The 24,265-nt window shown below is 43.6% G+C and overlaps 1 protein-coding gene across 3 annotated transcripts in view; it reads left to right on the forward strand.

Annotated features, from left to right (window-relative positions):
- The window catches only part of DCX (doublecortin), a 107,676-nt gene extending 96,182 nt beyond the window's left edge, over nucleotides 1–11,494 (forward strand). For all 3 annotated transcript variants that reach the window (XM_081794096.1, XM_081794098.1, XM_081794097.1), the window contains exon 7: nucleotides 11,286–11,494. In XM_081794096.1, coding sequence (XP_081650222.1) covers nucleotides 11,286–11,342 — 57 coding nt within the window. In that variant the 3' untranslated portion in view covers nucleotides 11,343–11,494. The remainder of the gene's footprint in view (nucleotides 1–11,285) is intronic.
- The last annotated feature ends 12,771 nt before the right edge of the window (nucleotides 11,495–24,265 follow it).

Genomic DNA, 24,265 nt, shown 5'->3' on the forward strand with positions numbered 1-24,265 from the left:
CTCCCTTTAGATTTGCTGGACGTCAAAATATGAACAGACCCTAGTTTTGCTGTGTATTCTGCACTCCCAGGCAGATTCTGGTACAGCGTAGGAAGAGAGGGCACATACATGCCGCATTGACCCTGGGCACCATTTACACATCTAAGTCACTCAAAGTAAGTATGCCACTAAAAGAATAGAACTTTGTAAACTCTCTAGCCCTACTTTCCAAGCAGATTCGCACCCAGAAGTCTCTTCTGTATAGAAAATCTGAAGAGGTCACTGCCTTGAACCTCATCTCTGAGGCGATGTGAACATGGTTTCTGCTCTGATGACCCCACTGTGGAGCAGCTTCCTCTAGGATTCTTTTGACTTCTTCCTGCTCAGAAGACTTGGGTTGAGATGGTAAAAGGCGAAAAGCCACCGATGTGGCCAACTCCATCATGGAACCATAGATGTTCAGACCTGAAAGAGATTTTAGATGGAGATACATGAGATTCCTTTGATTCTCCCAATAAGCTTGTGAGGTTGGCATTTTGCAGGGGAGGAAATTAAGAGCCAGGAGGGTTAAGCTACTAGGGTGACACAGCTACGTAGTGTCACACGTAAGACTGGCACCCAGGTTACCAGCAGTATGCTGGAGCCAGTTCATGCTAGCTCACGAGAGGCGATGGTGAACATTGCTTCCCCAGCTCTGTGCTCAACGACATCCTGTTGGTAACCAAAATTCAGTGGTGGTGGAAGTATTTGCACTATGGAAATCAGCAAGCACTGCCAATCAAGGCCATTGTTTCCACCCCCCCCCCCCCACGCCACCTCCCCGAAAATCAGTTGTTAAACATTTAACAGCACACCGCTGCCTGACATTCATTTTCATTTTCTTCTCTCTCCACTAGGGCTTTAATTTCCTGGTTAATCTGACCATTACCTGTCCTGTCATTCCTAGTTCCTGTTCCGTTCCTTTAATGACCCCTTTAACTCTCTGGTATTGACCCCGACCAGAACCTTCTAATTGTCCTGCTTAGCTATTTTGTTTCCCCAAAAGAGGGTCTGCTGAACTGTCCGTGTAGCTAATGTTACGGGGAGGTTGTGGCTTGGATAAAAGCTCCTCTTGCCGTCAGCTTTCAGTAATTGTGAGCAGCTCCTATGCTACCCTGCTTCTTTTTTTTTTTAAATTTTTTTAATGTTTATTTATTTTTTGAGACAGAGAGAGACAGAGCATGAATGGGGGAGGGTCAGAGAGAGAGGGAGACACAGAATCTGAAACAGGCTCCAGGCTCTGAGCTGTCAGCACAGAGCCCGACGCGGGGTTCGAACCCACGGACCGTGAGATCATGACCTGAGCTGAAGTCGGACGCTTAACCGACGGAGCCACCCAGGCGCCCCAATGCTACCCTGCTTCTTACTGTAGCTTTGCCCTATGCGTTTCTGCCCTTACTGTCCTTCCAAGAAGTGTGACCTGTCCCAGCACCTTTCATCAGTACCTTCCCAAAGGGAAGGGGCTGCTTGCACATTTATTTGACGTGCTCAGTTCATTTGTGCTGAGGTGGAGTGCTGGCCTTGTTAAACAATTTCTCCTGGTTGGGTCTGCAGGCTGGTTGTGGGGGTGTTTTGTTTTGACTCAATTCTCCAAATGAATTTAACCACTGAGGGACTAGAACAAACTGTAGGAGGGCAGCACGGTCAGAGCCTCGCTGTTTTCTTCACTGTGGGATTTTTTAGTGCCTCCTCTTATTTTTAAAAGTACTCTTTGTTTTTTTTCTGACAGTGACGCAGACAACCATTAAGTAATAAATTATAGAATTTTCTAGAGCCAGCTTTTGGATTTTGGTGAACTTTTCAGAAACATTTGGATTTTGGTGAGCCTCGTACTAATTTTTTAACACACACACACACACACATATACACACACACTTTACCATTTTTTTTAACCGCTTGATATTAAGTTGCAGACATCATACCCTTTTATCCCTACATACTTCAGTGTGTATTTCCTAACAATGAGGACATTTTCATTCATAACAACAGTACAGTTATCAAAATCAGGAACTTGGCACTGGTGAAACACTATTATACCCCTGCAGCGCATATTCAAACTTCATCAGTTGTCCCAAGGACATTCTTTTCCTGGTCCAAGATCCAATCCGGGATCCCACATCGCCTTCAGTTGGTATGTCCCTTCTCAGTCTTCTTTAATCTTGAAAAGTGATCGAGTCTTTCTTTTTGACAGCGTGTTGTAGAAATGGAGAGTACAGGCCAGTTCTTTGGTAGCATGTCCTCTGATTTAGGTGTGCCCGATGTTTCCTTGTGAGCAAGTCCATATTACGCATTGGGAGCAGAATTGACACGGAAGTGATGTTGCGTGTCTCTTATTGGTTCATCCTGTAAGGAGGCAATAGCCTCATGCTTACACCACCAATGATGGAGGGTGAACTGGTGTTTCTGAATAAGCTACAGAGTATCTTGTGACCTTGGCTCAAGACCCCTGGGTCTCAGGCCTCAGCTTCTTGCTCCTCCTTTTACACAGCTACCTGAGCCTCAGCACCGTCAAGGTCCTTGGGCAGTAGGCCTAAGCAGTTCTCATCTGAACATCCATCCAAGTGGACCTGAAAGGTGTGAGTCATGGTGGAGACAGGAAGCAGGTGGCTGAGGCCATGACTTTCCTCCTGCGCAATTGGAAACAAACTTGAAGTCCCAGCATCCCTTTGGTAACTTTTGATGGCTGTGGCAGGGCCCTAAGCTGTAATCAGCCTCTTGGCTTCCCCTCTTAAGCAGCTCATGGAGAATCCTCTTTAATGCAGCTGTGATGGGGTTAGCCAAAGTCCGCATACTCAACTGCTACAATATGGACACAAAGTAAATCCTTGGATAGTTAATGAGAACAACATTTTGCACTTCTATACTGCTTCATCCTTTTGCTAGTCATTTTCCCATTTGCCCTGATGATAACACTGTGGGAGAAATGGGGCAAGTGGCGTTTCCACTTTACAAATGAGAAAACTCGGGTGCCGAGGTTAAAGACAACCCCAGTGTGATTCAACACGTTGGAGAAGGTAGCACATTAAAGATGTTCAAAAAGCCTAGACGTAGAGTGAAACTCTTTTGTTTATTTAAAAAAAAATTTTTTTCCACATTAGTGATTTGCACCCATGCCTTTAAATTTGGAAGCACTTTGCTTGCAAAGTTGTCTAGAGATCGAAGGGAAATATATTTGACATATTATTTGAAAATATAACTGGGGCGTGTGGGTGGCTCAGTTCGTGGAGTGACTGACTTCGGCTCAGATTTAAATGTACGTTCTCCTCTATGTTTCCAGACCTTTTTTCTGTCATCCTATAAGTGCTTGGAGAGATAGTTTGATGAATAAAGCAGGGTCCTGACCCTTAAATCACAGACACCACTCTAAATGGATTTTGGTAGTGTAATCAAGAGCGAACAAAAGGACTATAGGAGCACAAAGAGGGGTGGTGAGAAAGGCATCTGACTGGGGGAGGGTGGATGATGGGGAACGTTTTGCAGACTAGGTGACATTTAAGTGGGGCCTTGAAGCCTGGGTAGGCTTTTGATGGCTGGTGAAGAGAATGGGCATTGCAACATTTTCAAGAACAAAACCACAGCATCAGCAAAGTGCCGGGCACGTTTGGGAAAAAGCAAACCCAAACTAGAAGCCAGGTTTCTCAAAAACTCCTCTCTGACTTCCTTTGGACTATAAGCTCCTTGGACCAGAGACCAAGTTTTTGTTTTCTCTAACGCAATAGTATCGCCAGCACAGCTGTATTTGTTACAAACATTTTGTTCTGTGGGGCTCCAAGGGACCAAGAAAATGAATTTCAGGTGCAAATTATTTGTATTGTTAAGCAATATGTGTGTTTCTGTATTTCTACATATCGATCAACAAAAACAGTGTTGAGATAATTTCTTTTCCTGAACATTGTTCTACCCACGCAAGAAAATATATTTTGAATACTAAATAAGTGGATGGAGGACAGAAGCACAGAAGTTCATTCCCAAGCCTAGTCCTATGGATTCTCTCCATAGTCTGCACCTCACCTTACCCGTCCCGAGTGCAATCTCCTCACGATGCTATCCCTAGGCCTGTCCCCTCTTCCTCTGAAATATAGGTCTGAAATAATCTTCTTCTATAATTATTTCCCCCAGCCAACCAACTACACGGAAGGGTTTGTTGCATGAATAATCAAGAGCTAAAGTCCCAGTGGGTCAGTGTGGTGCGACTCAAAGTGGCCTCCAGGGTGAAAAAGGCCCTTCTATATTGTCCCCCAAATGCCCAGGGACCTCATGAACACGGCAGCATCTGTCTCATTTCTCTTCCTTTGGTCTGACTAATACAACACAACATGCAATGATTTGACTTCTATTTTATAGAATTTTAGAACCATAAAGAACCCTGAAAGATCTTGTATCTAATGGAATTCATCAACAGTCACAATATATTCCTAGAACAAAACTACCACAAACTGTCTCTTACGTTTGCACACATCATTACATTCTGGCTATTACTATATACATTATTCATAGATGTGCGCATATTGCTGTGTAGGGTGGCATGGTCAGGAATCACATAGTATTCAGTTGTCAGCGTAAGGGATTTTCAAAGGTACTATTTTTTTTTTTTTTTAGTAACAGCTTATTGAGATGTAATTCACATACTGTCAAATTCACCTTTTTAAAGTATGCACTTTAGTAGTAATCACAAAGTTGAACAAGAATATATTCATCACCCTTGAGAGTAGTCATAGCCCCTTCTCCCTCTACCCAACCCCTGGCAACCACTAATCTTCTGTTTCGATGAGTTAGCATATTCTGAACATTTCATATAAACTTCCCTCTGAGCACTGCTTTGGCTGCATCTCATAACTTTTCCTGTATTGTTATTTCATTTTCCTTTATCTCAAAAGTCCTTTCTAAATTCCCTTGTGATTCCTTCTTTGACCTATTGGCTATTTAGCAGTTTGTTAATTTCCACATATTTGTAAATTTCCCAAATATCTTTCTTTCTTTCTTTTTTTTTAAAGCAGGCTCCACGCTGGGTGGGGCTCACACTCAAAACCTTGAGATCAAGATCTGAGCTGAGATCAAGAGGTGGAACTTAACCGACTGAGCCACCCAAGCGCCCTGCCCCCTCCAAATATCTTTCTGTTATTCCTTTCTAATTTAATTCTGCTGTAGTCAAAGAACATACTTTGTATGGTTTCAATCCTTTTACATTTATTGAGACTTGTTCTATGACCTAGCATATAATCTATTCTGCAGAATGTTCCATGGGCCCTTGAGAAGAATGTGTATTTTGCTGTTGGATGGAGTATTCTATAGATGTGTAATTGTTTGTAGTGTTGTTGAAGTCTTCTCTTTCCTTGTTGGTCTTCTGCCTAGTTATTCTGTACATTATTGAAGGTGGAGTATTGAAGTCTTTAACTATAATGGTTGAGCTGTTTATTACTTCACTTAAGTGCTTTTTGCTTTACATAGTTTGGTGCTGTTTTGTTAAGGCACATATATGTTTATAATTATGTTTTCAGATGTTTGGACTTCTTTTATCATTACAAAATGTCCTTATTTGTCTCTAGTAACAATTTTTGCCTGGAAGTCTGTTTTTTCTGTTATTAGTATAGTCTCTCCAGCTCTCTTTTATTTACTAACTGCATGGTAAGTCTTTTTCCATCCTTTTGCTTTCAATGGATTTGTGTCTTTAAATTGTGTCTCTTTCAAGCACCATAGAGCTGGATCATGTTGTTTTTTCTTAAATCCATTCCATCAATCTGCCTTTTCATTTGAGTGCTTAATTTACTTATGTTTAATGTAATTACTGGTAAGGTAAGAATTACATCTGCCATTTTGTAGTTTTCTATATGTCTTATGTCTTTTTTGTTCCTTGATTCCTTAATTTCTGCTCTTTATTGTGTGACATATTTTTCTAATATCTAACAATACCATTTTATTTTTTTTTAATGTTTGTTTATTTTTGAGAGAGAGAGAGAGAGACAGAGTGTGAGTGGGGGGAGGGGCAGAGAGAGAGAGAGAGAGACGCAGAATCTGAAGCAGGCTTCAGGCTCTGAGCTGTCAGCACAGGGCCTGACGCGGGGCTCGAACTCATGAACCACGAGATCATGACCTGAGCCGAAGTCGACATTTAACCAACTGAGCCGCCCAGGCTCCCCTAACACATACCATTTTAATCTCCTTGTTGTATTTTTACTAATTTTATTTTGAGTTATTTTCTTGGTGGCTGCCTTGGGGGGTACAAATTAATATCTTAATGCAATCTACTTTGGAATAGTATCAACTTAATTTCAACTGAATATAAAAACCATTTACTATAGTATATCTTTGTCCTTCCCCCTTTCTTTTGTCCTCTTATTGACATACAAATTACATCTTTATACATAATAAGTCCGTCAACGCACTTATATAATTATACTTCCATGCAGTTGTCTTTCGAACTGGATAACAGAAGAGTTCCAAAAATCAATTTGTTCTGCCTTTTGTATTTACCTATGTATTTACCTTTACCAGTGTTCTTTCCTTCTTATGTGGATTTGAATTACTGTCTATTGTCCTTTCCTCTCTCCCTGAAGGATTCTCTTCAGTATTTCTTGGAGGATATGTCTGCTGGCAATGGATCCTCTTTGTTTATCCGGGGATGTCTTATTTTCTCCTTCATTCTTGAAGGATAATTTTGCTAGATTTTATTCAACGCATTGATCCAATAAGGCTCCCTGCCTTGGCCAAGACACTCTGTGTGTGTGTGTGTGTGTGTGTGTGTGTGTGTGTGTGTGTATGTGTGTGTGTGTGTGTGTTGGGGCGTGATTTCAGTGCCCTGTCAGGCAGTTTATAACTTTGCCTTAGCCTTCATTTGCTGCTTGTGCAGGGCCTCAAGGCCAACCAGAGATGAGAGATTAGGGCCCTCTTAGGGCTCTTCCCAGAATACACCCAGTCCTAAACATGTGCCATGTCTTAGAGATTCCTGGAAACATGTTGGAGCTTTTCAAAGTCTCCTATGGACATTAATTCTCTAGCTTTTCCTTTTAAGGTTTTGAGCAGCTTCATTTGCCCCAATGGGTTCCTCTACTTTCGGCAGCTGTGATTTTAAACAATTGCAGCTGATTAAGCCTCCCTGAAAAGGCTGTTCGCAGTGAGTGTGCTCTGCGTCAGGTCAAACAAAGGAGAGCCCTACAAGTGGGAATTTCTAAGGAGCTACCGGACAGGCTGAATAGTGACAATTCTCTAGGAATGGGGCATTTCGGGGAGCTTCCAACTCATTCTGCATTTCTGTTTTCAGATACCATAATTGTGAGGCTGTTGGCTTTCTTCCTTTCTTTTTAATGTTTATTTATTTTGAGAGAGAAAGACAGCAAGCGAATAGGGGAGGGGCAGAGAGGGAAAGAGAATCCCAAGCAGGCCCCGCACTGCTAGCACAGACCCCAGTGCGGGGCTCTATCTCACAGACCATGAGATCAGGACCTGAGCCAAAATCAGGAGTCAGATGCTTTACTGACTGAGCCATCCAGGTGCCCCGAGGCTGTTGGCTTTCAAAGCTACCCGGAGCAGACATAAAGAAGCGAAATAGAAGAAGCTAAAGCACTACACATTTTCGTACTCTTACTAGCATTCAGCCATTTTTCTTGAATAAACACCTCTTGGATTGCTGCAAGCTTTTGGTTAATTTCCAGAGTTTTGAAAAAGTCGATGTTGACAATTTTTCCAGTGTCACTGCCTTTATGTGGGAGCACACTTTCAGAGTCTTTCTTCACTGTTCTGGGCAGCTAGAGCTCAAGGATACTTTAGACTATGTCCAATTTTCACTTGACTCAAGTACGAGAGGACTAAAATCCCTTCAAAGGTGTGACTCAATCGTATGCCGGTTTGCCTCAGTTCAATTTTACAAGTTTTTATTGAACTCCTACTGTTTCCTTGGCCTTGCACTTCCTACCTGTTTGTCAGTTTTATAAGAGATTGTGTTTAGTAGTTTAGAACAAGGGTGCCAAATCCTGCCTGTGGTCTGGTGGTTTGGGGATGCCCCCCACCACGCCCTGATGTAAAAAAAAAATGTTTCTTACATCTTCAAAGAGTTATAAAAGAAACTAAACCCAAACAAACAGGACTGCATGACAGAGATCAAATGTGACCAGCCAAGAGAACCCAAAATAATTACTATCTAGCCCTTTACAAAAAAAGTTTGCTAGCTCCTGATTTATAGTGAAGGGATGGCCGGTTGGTGACAAGTAAGTCTATTTGCTGTAGTTGCCTTTCTTGTGCTTTGAAATAATTAAGTGTTCCCTGGAGAGTCCCAAATAATAGCCTGAGAGGTAGAAGAGACCTTACATATTGTCCATCCCAAAGTCTGAATTTTCTTGATGAAGACACCAAGATTCAAAGACTTGTTCAATGCCACAGTAGTAGTTATCCAGGGCTAAAAGCTCAGGTTTCTGAATATACTTCGCTCCTCTTTCCATTGAATCTGCCTAAAAGTTTTCTTGCCACTTCCTTCTCAGCAAAATGCATTCTTTTTTTTTCCCTAAGATTTTATTGTTAAGTAATCTCTACACTCAACATGGGGATCGCACTTAAAACCCCAAGATCAAGAGTTGCACACTCTACCGACTGAGCTAGCCAGGCGCCCCACAGTAAGAAGTATTCTTAATGCTTCTCTTCCCTATTCTTGTCCTTTTTCCTCTAAGTCACGGAGAAGCCGTATGCTCCAATTTTTTGGACAGCTTTCTATTGAAGTTCTCTGTTTGTACTATACCAAGGAGGGTGTCTTAAATATCCAGGCAGTTGACCTTAAATTTTTCAGTTCCCTTTAGTATCTTGCTGATAATGTGAATGATAACAGTGGTTTTCAAACTGTTTCATTTGGAGATGGGTGAGATTCTGCCCCCCTCACCCCTGTCTGATTCAACTACAACAACTACACTTTTATTTATTTTATGTATTGGGTTTCCAAACAAAATTTCACTTCAATGGAGGATTTAGAAGGCGAAGAGAGGGAGAGACAGAGTTTTGAAAATCACTGATTTAGACTATGGGTGAAGTAAGTCCAAGAGGAATCACAAGTACCTCCAAATACAGCTCTGGGGACAATGGGAAAAACCAATGTCATGTCATCTCCCCATTTCCTCAAGACAGACAAAGCTGGGCAGTATTGGAGCCATGGATCCTAACTCTTGATGCAAAATAGAAGAGCATTAGGAAATACGTTAGAAGTGGGAATACGGGTTACATTTTCTGGGCCAGGCATTTGTTCAGGGCCTGGCAGTTCTCTGGGAGCCTGAAATGAACATATATATATATATATATATATATATATATATATATGATATAGGGTATATATATATATGTGTGTATATATATATATATATGATATAGGGTATATATATATGTGTGTGTATATATATATATATATATATATATGATATAGGGTTTATTCACCACTGATTTTTGACAAAAGGCACGATCCCAATCAATGACCCCTAACCTAAACCTCACATGGTCTGCAAAAAACAACTCAAAAACAGACTATAGATGTAAGTGTACAACATGTAGAAAGAAATGTAGAAGATCTTGTTGACAATGAAAGCACTATCCATAATAATAATAAAAATAATAAATTGGACCTCATCAAAATTCAAAACTTTTGCTCTGTCAAAGACCACGCTAAAGGTATGAAGAGACAAGCTACAGAGTAGGAGAAAAAACAAAACTTGCAAGCCACATATCTACCCAGAGACATATGTAGAATATAAAAACGACTGTTAAAACTCAACAGGAAGAGATCCAATTAGAAAATAAACAAAAGATCCAAAGAAACGTTTCACTGAGGAGGAATTACAGATGTCAAGTGAGCACATGAAAAGATGTTTAACACCGTTAACCATCAGGAAAATGCAAATCAAAATCACAACGAGATAGCGCTACAAGCCCACGGGAATCGCTAAAATAAAAAAGTGGCGCAAACACCAAATACCTTTGAGGGTGTAGATAAACCGGATCACTAATACTTTCCTGGGGAGAACGTAAGTAGTACACACACTCTGGAAAACGACACTGCAGTCTTTACAAATGAAACACGCAATTACGATGCGACTCAGCAGCAGTGCTCTTGGGCATTTATTCCCGAGAAATGAAAACTTACGTTCATACGTGCATGAACGTCCCAAACATGTATGGGAGTGTTTATTGCAAGTTTTTTTTTTTAATTTTTTTTTGTTGTTTATTTACTTTTGAGATACAGACAAAGACAGAGAATGAGCAGGGAAGGGGCAGAGAGAGAAAGAGAGAGAGAAACAGAATCTGAAGCGGGCTCCAGGCTCTAAGCTGACAGCACAGAGCCCGATACGGGGCTGGAACTCACAAACCTCGAGATCATGACCTGAGCTGAAGTCAGATACTTAACCGACTGAGCCACCCAGGTGCCCCAGTTTGTTGCAAGCTTTGTTTGTAATAACCCCTACGCCCTTCAGTGGGTGAAGAGTTAACCAAACTGTGCTATAACCGCACTGTGGAATACTGCTCAAGCAATATAGAGCAGTGAACTGTCGCTCCAGCTTGTATGAATCTCCGGGGGATTATGCTGAATGGGAAGGGCTGGTCCCAAAAGGTTACATATTGTATGATTCCATTTATATAACGTTCTTGGAATGACAAGACTGTAGAAATGGGAAACAGATTATTGGTTGCCAGGGAGGTTTAGAGGTGGGAGATGGGGAGGGGAAAATGTAACTCTAAGCAGGGGGGTGGGGGGTAGCATGAGGGAGCCCTTTGACAAGGATACAGGTCTGTGTCTCAGCTGTGGTGATAGTCACACTGATATACACATGTGGTAAAATTTCATAAGACTACACCCCTCCACACACACATGACTGCGTGGAAAACGGCCAGATATTACCATTGGGGGAAATTGAGTGAAGGATATATTGGCACAAGTATACCTCCCTATACTTCAGCTTCCTATGAACCTATAATTAGTTCCAGATAAAAATCAGAGGGGCGCCTGGGGGGGCTCAGTTGGTTAAGCATCCGGCTCTTGATTTCGGCTCAGGTCATGATCTCACTGTTTGTGAGTTCGAGTCCTGAATCGGGCTCCACGCTGACAGCACAGAGCCTGCTTGGGATTCTCTCTCTCCCTCTCTCTCTCTGCCCCTTCACTGCTCATGCTCTCTCTCTCTCTCTTTCAAAATAAATAAGAATTTTAAAAAATTAGAGAAAATACTAATTAAAAAAGCAGCTCATTGCAGAGCCTAAGATGACAAGAAAAGGAGAGTTAACTTGATGTCTTATCTTCTTAACAGGATCTGTACCTGCCTCTGTCCTTGGATGACTCAGACTCGCTCGGTGATTCCATGTGAAGGAGAAGAGAACGTTCAGAGTCCAGAGTACAAATCCAAGCTTACCGTTACAATAGGGTACTTCTGCTCAAGGGTCCAACACGGCTACTGGTGCTTTCAAGTTTTTATTTTTTTGTTGTTGTTATTTTTAAAAACACACTGTAATATGTTGGGTTTATTTTCCTGTGATTTCTCCTCTGGGCCACTGATCCACAGTTAACCAACCATAAGAGATAGATTGATAACCATCCTTTGGGGTAACTTTCCGGGGATGCAAAACGTGCTAGTCCATGACCTTTCTATTGAACACGTAGGCGCCTGTGCTATTTCTCCCCTGCCTCACTTTGCTCATACACGCGACAGTCTTCCTTCTGTAGAGGGTTGTTTACATACATAGCACTTCAAATGTGTATGTGGGAAAGAAACTCATTGGCAAATCCAAGAGTGACAAACACAAGTGCCCCTTGTCTCCCGATCTCAAGAATGCTGGAGACTCCCGGGAGGACGGCAAGGCAGCTCCCCAGGCTCGCTCTTCACTCCTGATTGAGCCCCCAGTTTGTTGTCCCACAACAATTCTGGCTGTCAAGGGGGAGAAACACCAGCAACTTGTAATTCTGACACCAGATGTTTAGGATCCCCGTGCAGGGCTAGCTAAAAAGAGACTAGGCAGAACTGAGTGAGAAACACTGTAGACATTTCAGTAGAGTTTCTAAAGCACAGTGAATTTCTTGTCGATCTCTCCAGTGGGGCACTTTGGAATCAATAAGCAATTAAGAATTGGTGGTGAGGGACTTCATATACCCGATTCCTCTAGGATGCTAACATAGCGAGTTATTACACAAAACTGTACGGTATCCATCTATCTCTGTTCTATTGAATGCCTTGTAAACAGCCAACACTGAAAACACTGTGAGAATTTGTTTTCAGGTCTGACACCTTTCGGTCGCTTTTTATAGCAAGAAACCAATATCCTTTTTATAAAACCTCGTGTCTGTATTTCAGGAGCAAACTCTTCAGGCTCCCTTTTTATAAACTGGTGATTTTTCTTTTGTCTAAAAAACACATGCAGAAAATTTACCAAAAAAAAAAAAAAAATGCAGAAGAATAACGTAGTTTAGAAATCATGCTGTCACTGCCAAACAGAAACCTCCAGAAGGAAACAAAATGAATAGCAGAGGCCAATTCAATAGAATCAGTCTTTTGATAACTTTTTAACAGTTATGCTTACATTAATAATTTCAATGTGGACCAGACATTCTAATTATATTTTAAACGAAATGTTACGGCATATTTTAAGCAACTCTTTTTTATCGATAATCCTGATATTTCATACTGAAGACACAGAAACCTTGTGCTTGTCTTTACCGCTAGAACGGATTTCTCTTTGCTAAGGACTGATCATTTGAAATAGTTCTCGGTCTTTGAGGTACCGGTTCATAACACTGCTTTTTGTCTGTAATCATAGCCCATAACGGCAAAGACAACTAAATTTAAGGGAAAGCCATGCATGCCAATTCTGTGTTTGCTTTTAGCAGATATGAAGATTTCCTTATTTCTTTGTAATTGTTCGGATAGTTTGCAAGGGGCAGCATTCAAAGCCGAGCCGCTGTTTGGCTAGTGTTGTTCCTCCACTTGTGCTGGAATGAGCTTGGTGTGTGTGTGCGTGTGCGTGTGTGTGTGTGCACATGTATGCGCATGTGCGTGCACCAGCCGTTCCTTCATGATTAGGATCGTGGGTCGTACATGGATCGGTGGCAACTTGGTGGCGTTGCTGATGTGCGCTATGTAGAAGGGAACCCAGGGGTGGATGGGGTATCTCAGATACCCGTGGACAAGCTTCAGGTGTCCGTAGCTACAAGAAATACTTTTGGTTCGAGAAAAGTCCTGATGATGGTAGTACTGATTCCTGGTTACATGGGTCATTGAAGAACCCCAAATCGTGAGAACCTCCTTTTGCCCCTCTCCTTTATGTGTAGGCCTGTTAGAAACCATTAAGAAGCCCATTTTACCTACCCCCTACTTCCTTGTGGAAGCTCCAGGTTTTCTTAGTGCCTCCCAGAACAATTTGTAGTTAATTGGGAAAAAAGAGCAAGCCAGAGGAGGAGTTCAGATTTCCTCCTGTGCAGGCCCGAAGCCACCTCTCTGAGCGTTTCCTTGATCGTGGCGTATGTACTCAATGGACATATTTTCTGTGGAGTGACCTTTGATCCAACCGTCTTCTGTAATAAAAGTAGATGTTTCCATCTTCCTTGTAATCAGTTAGAAGAGAATGTTTCTGTACCGCCACTTCAGGGGGCTTGGTATAGTTCCAAATCCAAGCCTTTAATAAGTGCATTTTAAATTGGCCCATTTTCAAGGCAGAAAAGAAAAAAAAAAACCAAAACATTGGAACGGAGCACCTTCACCCCTGTCATTCATTCCCGATTTTGCCCAATCCGGTTTTACCACTGAAGTCATTCAGCAAGCATCTGCCACCACTCCCCCCCACCCCGCCCCATCCTCCCTCCCTGTTTTACGCGTGCACACACACACGTGCACACACACACACACGCACGCACACACATACACAGTCCATCTGTTGCTTGTTCCTACCTCCTGATTTTTCTCCCTTACAGAAATAGAAATAGGGACAAAGAAGGGGAAAATGTATATATGGGGGCTGGGCTGAACAACTTCATAAGTAGTGTTAACTAGGGGTGAATTGAGAGAAAACTTCCTTTTCTCTTCACTGTTTTGGAAAGGATAGCCATTAGCATGACTGCTTTGTGTCCTTACGGACTTTAGTATTAGCCTAGATTGAATCATAGAGTTTTCTAGCTGGAAGGAACCTTAGGATCACATCATCTACTCCAAATTCCTCATTTTCACGCCAGGAACGGAGATGCAGAGGTAAAGTAATGTCCCCAAGGTCACACAGCTGGCTAGGGGCAGGGCTGGGATTAGAACCCACACCTCCTGGCTCTTGTTCCAGAGCCTTTTCCCACTGAACCGTATTGCCTTCCGCTAGGCCCCTGGGGATTCTTTGCCAGGGTCATGTTGGATCTTGGAGCCATATGCTGCTGCCCTGAGCTCAGTGGGAAACCCACCCAGCAACCTAATACGGCTCTTTCTCCCTGTGTTCACATGGTTCCCATCCACATGGGCGGCAGATGTCCCCAAAGAGAAGGAGGCATTGAGGACCAGCAGGAACAATGAGGTCCCAGACCTTGTCCACCCAAGACAGAGGATCACTTCCCCACCTTGAGGAGCCCTCAGAATAGCCTTCTGAGCTCCTGCCTGGTCCAGTCGGAATCAGAGGAAGCCCAATTTTCCCGGTCAGCTCACCTCCTCTCCTCTCATACCGGTTGGTCTTTGTAGGCTGAGGGAAATGTTTCTTATTCCTAGAGCAGGGAAAGGAAGGAAGGAAGGAAGAGCAGAACAACGGCTTTGTTCATCCTGACTCCCTGATGGCTTTTCAATCTTTTTTGAATGAGTGTGGCTGCCATTAATTGGCAGTGGCTTCTTTTAACATATGGGGGAGACGCAAGCTAGAGGAAACGACCCGGTCTTGCTGTGGTTGGTTGTCATCCACCATGTTCCCACAGCCATCCTGCCTTGATGGGGACAATTTCCAGGTAAAAGCAAGGGGCATTGTAACTAAAATGTACCCTGGCTGATGTTAAACATCGGCTCCTTGTGTTTGCACTAAAATAGCAAGCTATGTGCTCGACCCGCCATACTCATCTTCTTGGGTACACTGCTTGCTTCCGTGGCCTTTAATGGCAGAAGCCAGGGCAACAAGGTCTGAACGCGTGGTTTTCCTCGCAGCAAGGCTCTTTCTGGGGACTAAGGGGTATTCATAAGTTCAGTTCCAAGAGATCTCCTTCTGGGTTTACCCCCACTTCTCAGGAAATTCTCTCTTCTTCCTGCTTCTCCTGCCCAATCAGAAGTAACCAAGGTACTTTCAAGTGGATGTAGAGTTCTAAGAAGAAGGAAAATAGAAGGGGTCTGAGCCCCTAGATCCTTCTTTGAATTGCCCAGTCGAAGTCTTAGAGCAGCAATCCAGTGCCTGCCTTGGACAAAAGTGTGTCTTCTTCTCTACTGCCTTCAAAACTCTGGGAGGATATGCCCTCAGTTCTGCTCAGATGTGGCTCTAAATAGGTTTTCTTTTTTTTTTTTCTTTTTTTTAATGTTTATTTATTTTGGGGGGAGAGAGAGAAAGAGAGAGAGAGAGAGAGAGACAGAGCGTGAGCATGGACGGGGCAGAGAGAGAGGGAGACACAGAATCAGAAGCAGGCTCCAGGATCTGAGCTGTCAGCACAGAGCCTGACGTGGGGCTCAAACTCACGAACCGTGAGATCATGACCTGAGCTGAAGTCGGTCGCTCAACCGACTGAGCCACCCAGGTGCCCCAATAGGTTTTCTTTAAAAAAACAACAACAACACACACACACACACACACACATCTCCCTTGGACAAGGGAATAAGTATGCCCAGGTGCCCCAAATGAGCTCTAGCACACTGATGAGAGTGATTTCAAAGACCAGCCTACCTCCAAAACATCTATGCCAAGAGATATCTTCAGACGGATGTGTTGGGACAGTGGGGTTTGAGCAACCTCCTTAGCTACCCAATTTGTTATGGGGAATAAAAGGCACTGGAGTTCTATTTTTTTGAAGAAGGCCATTGGAACTTGTACAAAGGGCCACTTGAATCTCCAAGGCCAGACCTCAGTCATGTATTGCCCTCACTGCATTGAAGGATTTGGCTCCTAGGCCTAGGCTGGTTTTATCAGTAAACCGTCAGTATTTTGAAGGTCATCTGAGATGGGGGCGGGGGGTGGGCATTAAGAGTCCTATGTTTGGGGACCTGAAATCCACAGAGAATAAAGTCTCAGACATTGATATGCCAGAAGTGATCTGAGACCTCTTGTGTAGCAATGGAGCTGTCACACTTCTGCCTCTGCCCTAAGAAGGGGACCTCTTACGTAGCGTTGCCCACTGTTCTATGATTCTACACAGGGTTTCCTCTTCTTTATAGGCGTGACCACCTGGAAGAAGGATACTGCGTTGATTCCCCACACCTACTTTTTGGCAGGAAAGTCATCTCTGACTCTTGGCGGCGCAGACCCAGCCAAGTGCTGTTAGTATTCACTGGATTGCCTAAAGGCTGTGATTATGGACCAAGACAACGAGGCCATTTCTTAAAAAGGAATTCCCAATTTTTTTCTTCCTCTCGTTAGCACACCTGACTTCCCTAGTAGGCAAAAGGCTGGAGGTTTTTGTCACACGGCAGCCAAGACGCGTGGGTGGGGAGGAAAATGCATTTCTAAACCCATAGAGTATCGACTCCAGTGGTCAACCTAGTATGGGCTGGGACTGTTAGCAGCTCCTCCTAGCCCCTTCCACTTTTTCTTTTCAGAGATTAGAAAGCTTACTCTCCATCAGCCTTTCAGTATGCCTAAAGAATTTTGCCCCTCCTGTCTCTTCAGGGAAAGGAGGCTTTGTCCTCTGTCTCCCCCACCCTCGTCCCCGGGGCTTATCTCCTTCCCCAAAGATGTAGCGTGGCCTTTACATCCAAACTCTTGGTATTGGTGTTGCTTCCGGCTTGTTTCCCATCAAGGGTCCATGCAGACCTCCCACTTTGGCCTAGGTGGCGTGACACTAGCTATCCCATGACAAGACTCTTGATGCCACTTCTGACGGCCCGCCTTTGGATCCATTAGTTTAATAGGCTTCCACATCTTCTGGAATGAGATTCAATCTTGTTTTACCTTACATGCCCCGGGGCTGGGGGTGGGGAAGTGTAGAATTCCCTTTGGGAATTAAGGCATCTTCCTGCTCCTGATTAGAAGGACAGGCTACGTGGGAGAGGTCAGAAGGCACAGCAGAAGTGAGAGCAAACACCTCGTAAAGTAAGGCAAAAACTTGGAAGCGTGAGAACTTCTTATTTCTGGGTTAATAACCTGAGGGATCAATGACTTTTGCCACTCTCTACCTCCCCTGTGTATCTCTTTGTCATTTCTTTCTCTCTCCAGTTCGCTATGTTTGCTCTCATGTTTATACTCAACCGCCACTCTTTCTACAGTATAAACTCCTGTCCCTTGTCCTCTGCACTTCTCCCTCTCTCCTTTGTTGTCTCCCTTTTGGTTCTTTCCTTCCTCCGTGTCTAGGTATCGGGTGTATGCCTCTTCTTGGCCCCGAGATTTTGCCTTGGTGATGAGAAGTTATTGCAAGACTCAACCAGCCCTGATCCCACCCCAGCCCAGTCAGAAGTATGGTGGTTGGAATCGGTCTGATCCTGGCTCCTTCTTCAACATTTTCGGTTGTGATTCCCCAAAGCAGATCTTCACAAGCAGTTTCCTTACAGCTCATGTATCTTTGGGTCTTTGCCTTCCAAGCACTGTACAGAATACTCTGTGGTTCCTTTTTAGTCTGCCATTTTGTGGAGCAGTGAAGTGTGCTCAGAGAAATTATCAGCTGAACAGAAAAATCCGCCCATGGATTCATATCAGCTTAATACTACTAACTGATTTTGTTTGATTTGCTCATAGTTTAAAAAGCTGCAATATAATATAAGGAGAGACCACAGGTAATTTCTGCTGTCATTTGGTACGGCCGGGTGGGGGTGTTGGGTGGGGGAAGCAACTCGTTTCAGGTGTTATCATGACACATTAAGCTCTCTGTAATAACCTTCTTTTTTGGGCTTGCCAACCACTGAATTCTTTTAGTTAAACGGATCGGCAATTGGGGTTGATTTAAATGGAAAGGGTATTTAACAAACCTGTACTATAGGAAGAAACATTCACTTCATTAAAATGTAGTTTTCCTTCTGTTACTAAGTTCACCTGACATTTGCTACTGACATCAACTGTTTCTATCCCTGTGCGGCAGTCCATAGACGAGTAATTAGCAGGCCTAAAGAAGTCAGCTTGTAGGTGCTAATTTATTCAGTAGGATGCACAGCCCTTGGGAATGTCACCGCTTGGCAATACGAAACGGAACACCCTTTCCAATGGCTTTTCTTTCTAAGTTCTCCTAAAGGAATTTGAGCAAGTAAGAAGTTATACCAAAACGTCTCCAATGTATGGTCCTGTAATATATTGCAGCTTGAAGCCAATGATCCTTTATGACTTGTACACAACTAATGCATGTTTTGATTGAAGTTTGCATTTCTTATGTGTGGTAAGTTCTTTAAAAAAAAAAGTTTTGGGTCACCTTTTTGTGCCATTAAACTTGTACAGAAAACACTTTTATGGCCATTTTCAAAGGGAGAAAGTTTAAAATGGAAACAGCCCACCCTTTCTGCCCTATAGCTGTAGTTAGAACTCAGTAACTGTAGCAAAACAGCTGTAATTGGTGGTTGTAGTATTAGAGGCGTTAGCTTGCTAGTGACTAGCTTTGGAGAGTAAATGCATGGTATTGTACATCACATTTCCTAAATAACTCATTTTAACCTCTGAAAAGAATATATTCTTCCCTGTGGTCCCTCTTCCCTCCCCTGCCCTCTCCCTCCCGCTGCTCCCAGGTGTCTTATAGTTGTAAATAACTGATTTGGGGGCCAATAATGTTTGCCAAGTCAAGTCAGCAAAGAACAAACAGACCAAAAAGGGGGGAAAGGTATTCCTTAACAGCCTCTCGGCAGCTATTGACCATTTCTCAAGGAATGACATTATGATCAAAGACTCAACTGCCCTTTGCATAAAAACTCGGTGGCAAACCCGGAATGTGTTCGGCCATTTGATTACATTGCAGGGTCGAAGAGTTCTCGGAATCACATATAATTGAGAGACAGTGGACAATGATGGTCCTTATCCCTGCCGCAGTTTTGAGGTATTTGGAGACCTCAGAAGGCTCTCTCTGCTTGACCAATGACCAATACTTATTAAGAAAAAGAAAAACAGAGAAAGACGACAGATAAATTAGGGACTTTTTAGCTGCCCCCTTAGAATAGGTATAGCCAGAGGAGACAAGGACATGGGTCGATATGTGTTGCTCTCAGTTTCCCAGGCAATGCCCAGCCTTGCTCTTAGACTGGGATGCTAAAGTCGTGTTCCAAGGAAGGCATTCTCCTTTTTGGTTTGCTGTTCCCACTTGGACTGGTAGGTTTGATGAGGCCCACGTAAACCAGCTGGAGCGGACCCTTTTCATCTCCTGTGCCTGTTAATATCCCTCTCCCTCCCTCCACAATTTCATGAGGGCTTTCTTTGGTTAGAGGACTTCAAAGTCTAGAGAAGTTCCCCATGTGTGTAACGTGTTGTGAACTGTGAATGCTGCGGACTCACAGCATTCAATCCCAGGCGGCCGAAGAGCTGCTCTTGCAATCATTTTGGCTCTCAAGCTCTGTTCTTCATTTCATTCTCATTTCTGTGTACATTTGCAAGATGTGTGTAATGCCATTTTCCAAAAATAAAATTTGATTTCAATATTTCTGGCTGACATTCTCTCTCTCTTTCTCTCTTTTTTTTTTTTTTTTTTTTTTATGCATCGAACTGATGATCGTATAACCACAAAATGTCCAAACTGGAAGAAAATTTAGACATTAATCTGTCCGACCCCTTAATTTTATAGATGAAGAAGCTGACGACGATCAGTGTATGATGGAAACACCATAATTAACAGCAGTGCATATTTACAACATATAAGATCCCGATCTCCCTTCCAGGCTGGAGCAGTAATCCAATGGCCTCTTTCTATGTATAAGATGCTTTGACCAAGGTCAGCCTTTGTCATCAGAATTGGTGGTCACTCCTAGTCCTGTGTTTTCGGAGGCCCAAGAAAGACTCCACATGGGTTCCCTAAAAATACCTCTACCTGCAATCCCTACCTGCAAATTCTCAGTCCTTGATGGTGCAGCTACTCTCGGGGAGAGGGAACACCTAAATTTCTTACTCACCCTTAAGCATAAATGACTAAATATTTTTTCTCAAATAAACTTTCACTAACAGGGAGAACACAAGGCGCTGGGCCTGTGAAGAGGTTGATTGAAAGGGAGGGAGGAAAGGGTGCAGAAAGAGGAGACTGAGATCTTGGAGAATAGTTTGAGCAGCCTCGCAGTGGGGGTCAACCCTGAAGGCAGCACCTGCCCCATGTTCAAAGAAGAAAGATGGCAGCATCCTGAGTATTCCCAAGGGCTGAGATGGTTAGGAATGTTTCTTTTCTTCCATATGATATTTTATCAACTAGCCCCACGCCATTACTCTGGTTGAGAAAAAAAAAAAAAGTAAATGAAGATGGGAATTCTTAGTGTCCTTAATAATAAAAAAAAAATGTTGGCTACAATAATCAGCCTCACCAGGTCAATCAATCTTCCTCCTATCAACAGACCTTCCTCGTTGGTGATCTTTCACGGTGTCACTTTCTCCCAGCTTGGTCTATCCTGGTATCCATTACAAGTAGAATCTTCCTAAAAAATCATTTTGGTGTTGCCATTCCTCTGACCGGGAATTTATGACAGTGTCTACTGCCCATCAGATCAAGTCCAACAATTCTTTGTGGTTTTTCTGAAGACATCTCTGGAGTGCTATGTTCCAGGTACCCAGCCAATTGCTGGGCCTTCAGTTTAGGAGCTCCCATCCAGCAAAGAACAGATCCATAAATAAGTGAGTCGGGTGCCAAGGGGCAAGTTCTATGGGAACACCAATGATGGGATAATTAATGTCCTGGGATGGTGAAGGTCAAGAAAACTTCACAGAACTGGCAGCATTTGAGAACAGACTAAGAGTTTTCCAGGTGGGCAGGGAGTGTTCCAAGCAGAGGGAATAGCATGAGAAGTGGCAGGAAAAGCAAGTCGCTCTCTGAGAATTGAAAATTGCCCAAGGCAGCAAGGTTATAGGGTCCAGTATATAGGGTTCCAGGAGGAAAATACAAGTGCATGGTCTGGAATTATGGTTTGGGCAGTGGATACCCAAATGTCGATATAGAAACCAATGGAAGTCTGTAACAGAGGTTTTTGGGTTTTTTTTTTAATGTTTATTCATTTTTGAGAGAGAGAGAGCGTGAACAGGGGAGGAGCAGAGAGAGAGGGAGACAGAATCCGAAGCAGGCTCCAGGCTCTGAGCTGTCAGCACAGAGCCCGGCGCAGGGCTCCAACTCACAAGCCGGGAGATCATGACCTGAGCTGAAGTCAGACACTTAACCGACCAAGCCCCGTAACAGAGTTTTTACCAGACTGTGGCGAAAAGAGAGAACTAAGGATAATATAATGGCTTTTATTTGTTCATAGAGATAAACGTACTCCATTTAAAGGAATTTTTTTTTCGTTTGGAGGTCATATCCTTTTGACCTTTTTGTTACTACGAATGTTCTTTCTCTTCTGAAATGTTGGTCCTCGTAGAGGATAGGTGTCTGTTTGTTTATATGTTTGTTGTATGTTTGTTTTTTAAGGTCCTAACAAGGCAAAATAAAAAGTGAGTAAACCTGGGAGGGGCTCAAGTCAAATCTAACTGCCTTCATTTCTTCTCTTTTCTAATTTTGATTATCTGTGACCTTTAGGAGTTTGGCAGCAAATGGTTTAGACTAAAAGAATGGAGAAACCAGTGGGGGCTGAGCTGTAAGAAAAAAAGATGTTTGGTATTTGAAGGAAGTTCTTTCTGTGAGCCTAAATCTTCTCTCCTGATATCCCTCTGCCTTCCCCCACCCTCCCTGCCTCCCTCCCTCTCTTTTTTCTGTTTTTATGATTCCCTTCCTTCAACAGCTGCTGCTGAAAACCTTCTACACTCCAGGCTCTGTGCTGAGGGCCTGTGGATACAGAGATGAAGTAGGCTTTTCTGCCTCCAAGGTGCTCACATTGCAAAGCGGTACATCCGCTCCAGCTAGGAACATGTCAGAAATGCAAATTCTTGGGTCCTGCCCCACATACACCGGATCAGAAACTCTGGGAGTGGGGCCCAATGATTCCTGTTTTAACAAGCCCTCCAGTGGATTCTGAGCACCCCCCCCCCCGCCCGCCCCTCCTTTGAGAACCCCTGCTCTTGTGAATTTCACTTCCTTTCCCCCAGGACTCAGTGAGGACCTAAATAGCATCTAGGATCTCATCGGCCATTTGAATTCGAGTTTGCATCTCGCCCAGAACAGAGACTCTAGAGGTTATTAATTCTGATCTCTATATGTTTAGTTTTCTGATGAAAAACTGCCTTTTCAAGCTTGAGGAAAATCTTGTAAAGGTAAAGACCTCCTGCGAATGAGTCCTTGCAGCTGTTGCAAGAGTCCGGATGGACACATGAGGAGACCCAGAATGAAGGCCAGAACAGTGGTGGTGGAGAGAAGGGATGGGGCCGAGGTGCCGTTGATATAGAAGTGTCAGGATTTGGTGGCTGGGCTGGATAAGTGGAGGAAATGTGAGAGAAGGAAAATCCCAACCTGACTTGAGTAATTCTCTCCCGGCTTCCCCTGTTCTTAGACATGGTCCTGTGCTCTGGACAGCTCAGAAGCCTCCCTCTTATCCACCTCTCCCCCCTGACTCGGGGCCTGGCTATGCAATGCTCATTCACACTTCACTCTTGCTGACAGAGTCTACCCTTCTTTCCCTGCCCAGAAAAATACCCTCTGAATGCCCTTCCACATTCTCTCCACCTGTCTAAATCTCCAATGGAGCCAAAACCCACCAGCAACGGAACTTAAGGCATATTTATAAGAAAAACAAACCCAAACATGGAGGAAAAACCGGCAACTTTTCTATCCTGAACTTTCCAGGGCAGTCCTGATCTTATGTAATTTTTTTTTTCCTTTTCCAAATAAAGGTGATTTGTTAAACATATAACTAAATGTGATTTCGGTTTTAGTCCTTTCTTAAAAATTTTATATAAATACACTCACAAATTGGAAAACATCCCTTGTCAGGACACACATCCGCACTGAGGGTTTGGAAAATATGATTCCTTTCCAGGAGACGCTTTCCCCAGGCTTCTTTGTCAACTTGTCTGGCCCTCTTTGCCTCGATCGCCTTGCCGGTGTTAGGAGAGACACTGCCCCTCTATCTCTAATCCTCTCTTTTCAATACTCCAAGAGGGTCTTTCAGATCGGGTGATTATATCAGGCCTGATTACATCAAGGAGATAGTCTTGAGTAGCAGGTAATTTCTTTTTGAATCCCGGAGACTGCTGATTTTCTCCAATCAAGACCACTTGGCTTAAGCCATGGTAATCCCTCTTCCTTTCCCCCCACCTGCATGGCCCTGGATGATTCTGAAAATACTTCACCCAGTTTAGAAAGGGATAAGTCCTGGAGGCCTGCCTTACGTATCTCAATTTACTGTCGCCAGTAATGAACCAGTTGCATACAGCACTGCTGAAAGGCAAAGGCGGAAGGGCCCTCATAAACCACTCGTCCAATGTTTCCCAAACTTCCCCAGGGATGTGAGTCAATCGGGCTACTTGCTACAAGTACAAGTTCTGGGACCCCATCCCAGGACAGCGGCCAGGGAAACTATGTTTAACGGAGCTTCAGTGACTTTTTTCATCTGGGACGTCTGCAGCGCTTCCCAAACATTAGGGTGGATAGGATCACCTGCAGATCTCGTTAAAATGCAGATTCTGATTTGCAAGGCTTGGGCTGGGGCACAGATCCTGCATTTCCAACCAGTCTCCCACGAGTGCTGCGTGCCCCTAGTCCGCAGACTGTATTCTAAGTAGCAAAACCTGAAGTTCATTGTTCAGAAGAGGAGGAAACTGAGGCCCAGGGCAGGAAGGGAAGTCACCCACATTCAGACACTTGGCAGAGAGGGACTAGCACTGGGGGCTCCAGACTCCTGGGCCAGTGCTTTTTCCATATGACCGGGCTGCCCATTCACCAGCAGGCACTAAAAGCAGCCCAGCTGCCATGGTACTGTTTCCAATCAAAGGCTAATTGGAAAAATGATGTTTCCTGAAAGGGGAGCAGCCCTGGCTTGTCTCAGTAATGAGTGGGCACCCTGGCAGGGTGTGGGGAAGACAAAGGGTGGGGGAGGGGCCAGGATTTATGTCTCAT

Source organism: Panthera onca, chromosome X (assembly GCF_046562875.1).
Source record: "Panthera onca isolate mPanOnc1 chromosome X, mPanOnc1 haplotype 2, whole genome shotgun sequence".
Taxonomy (NCBI): domain Eukaryota; kingdom Metazoa; phylum Chordata; class Mammalia; order Carnivora; family Felidae; genus Panthera; species Panthera onca.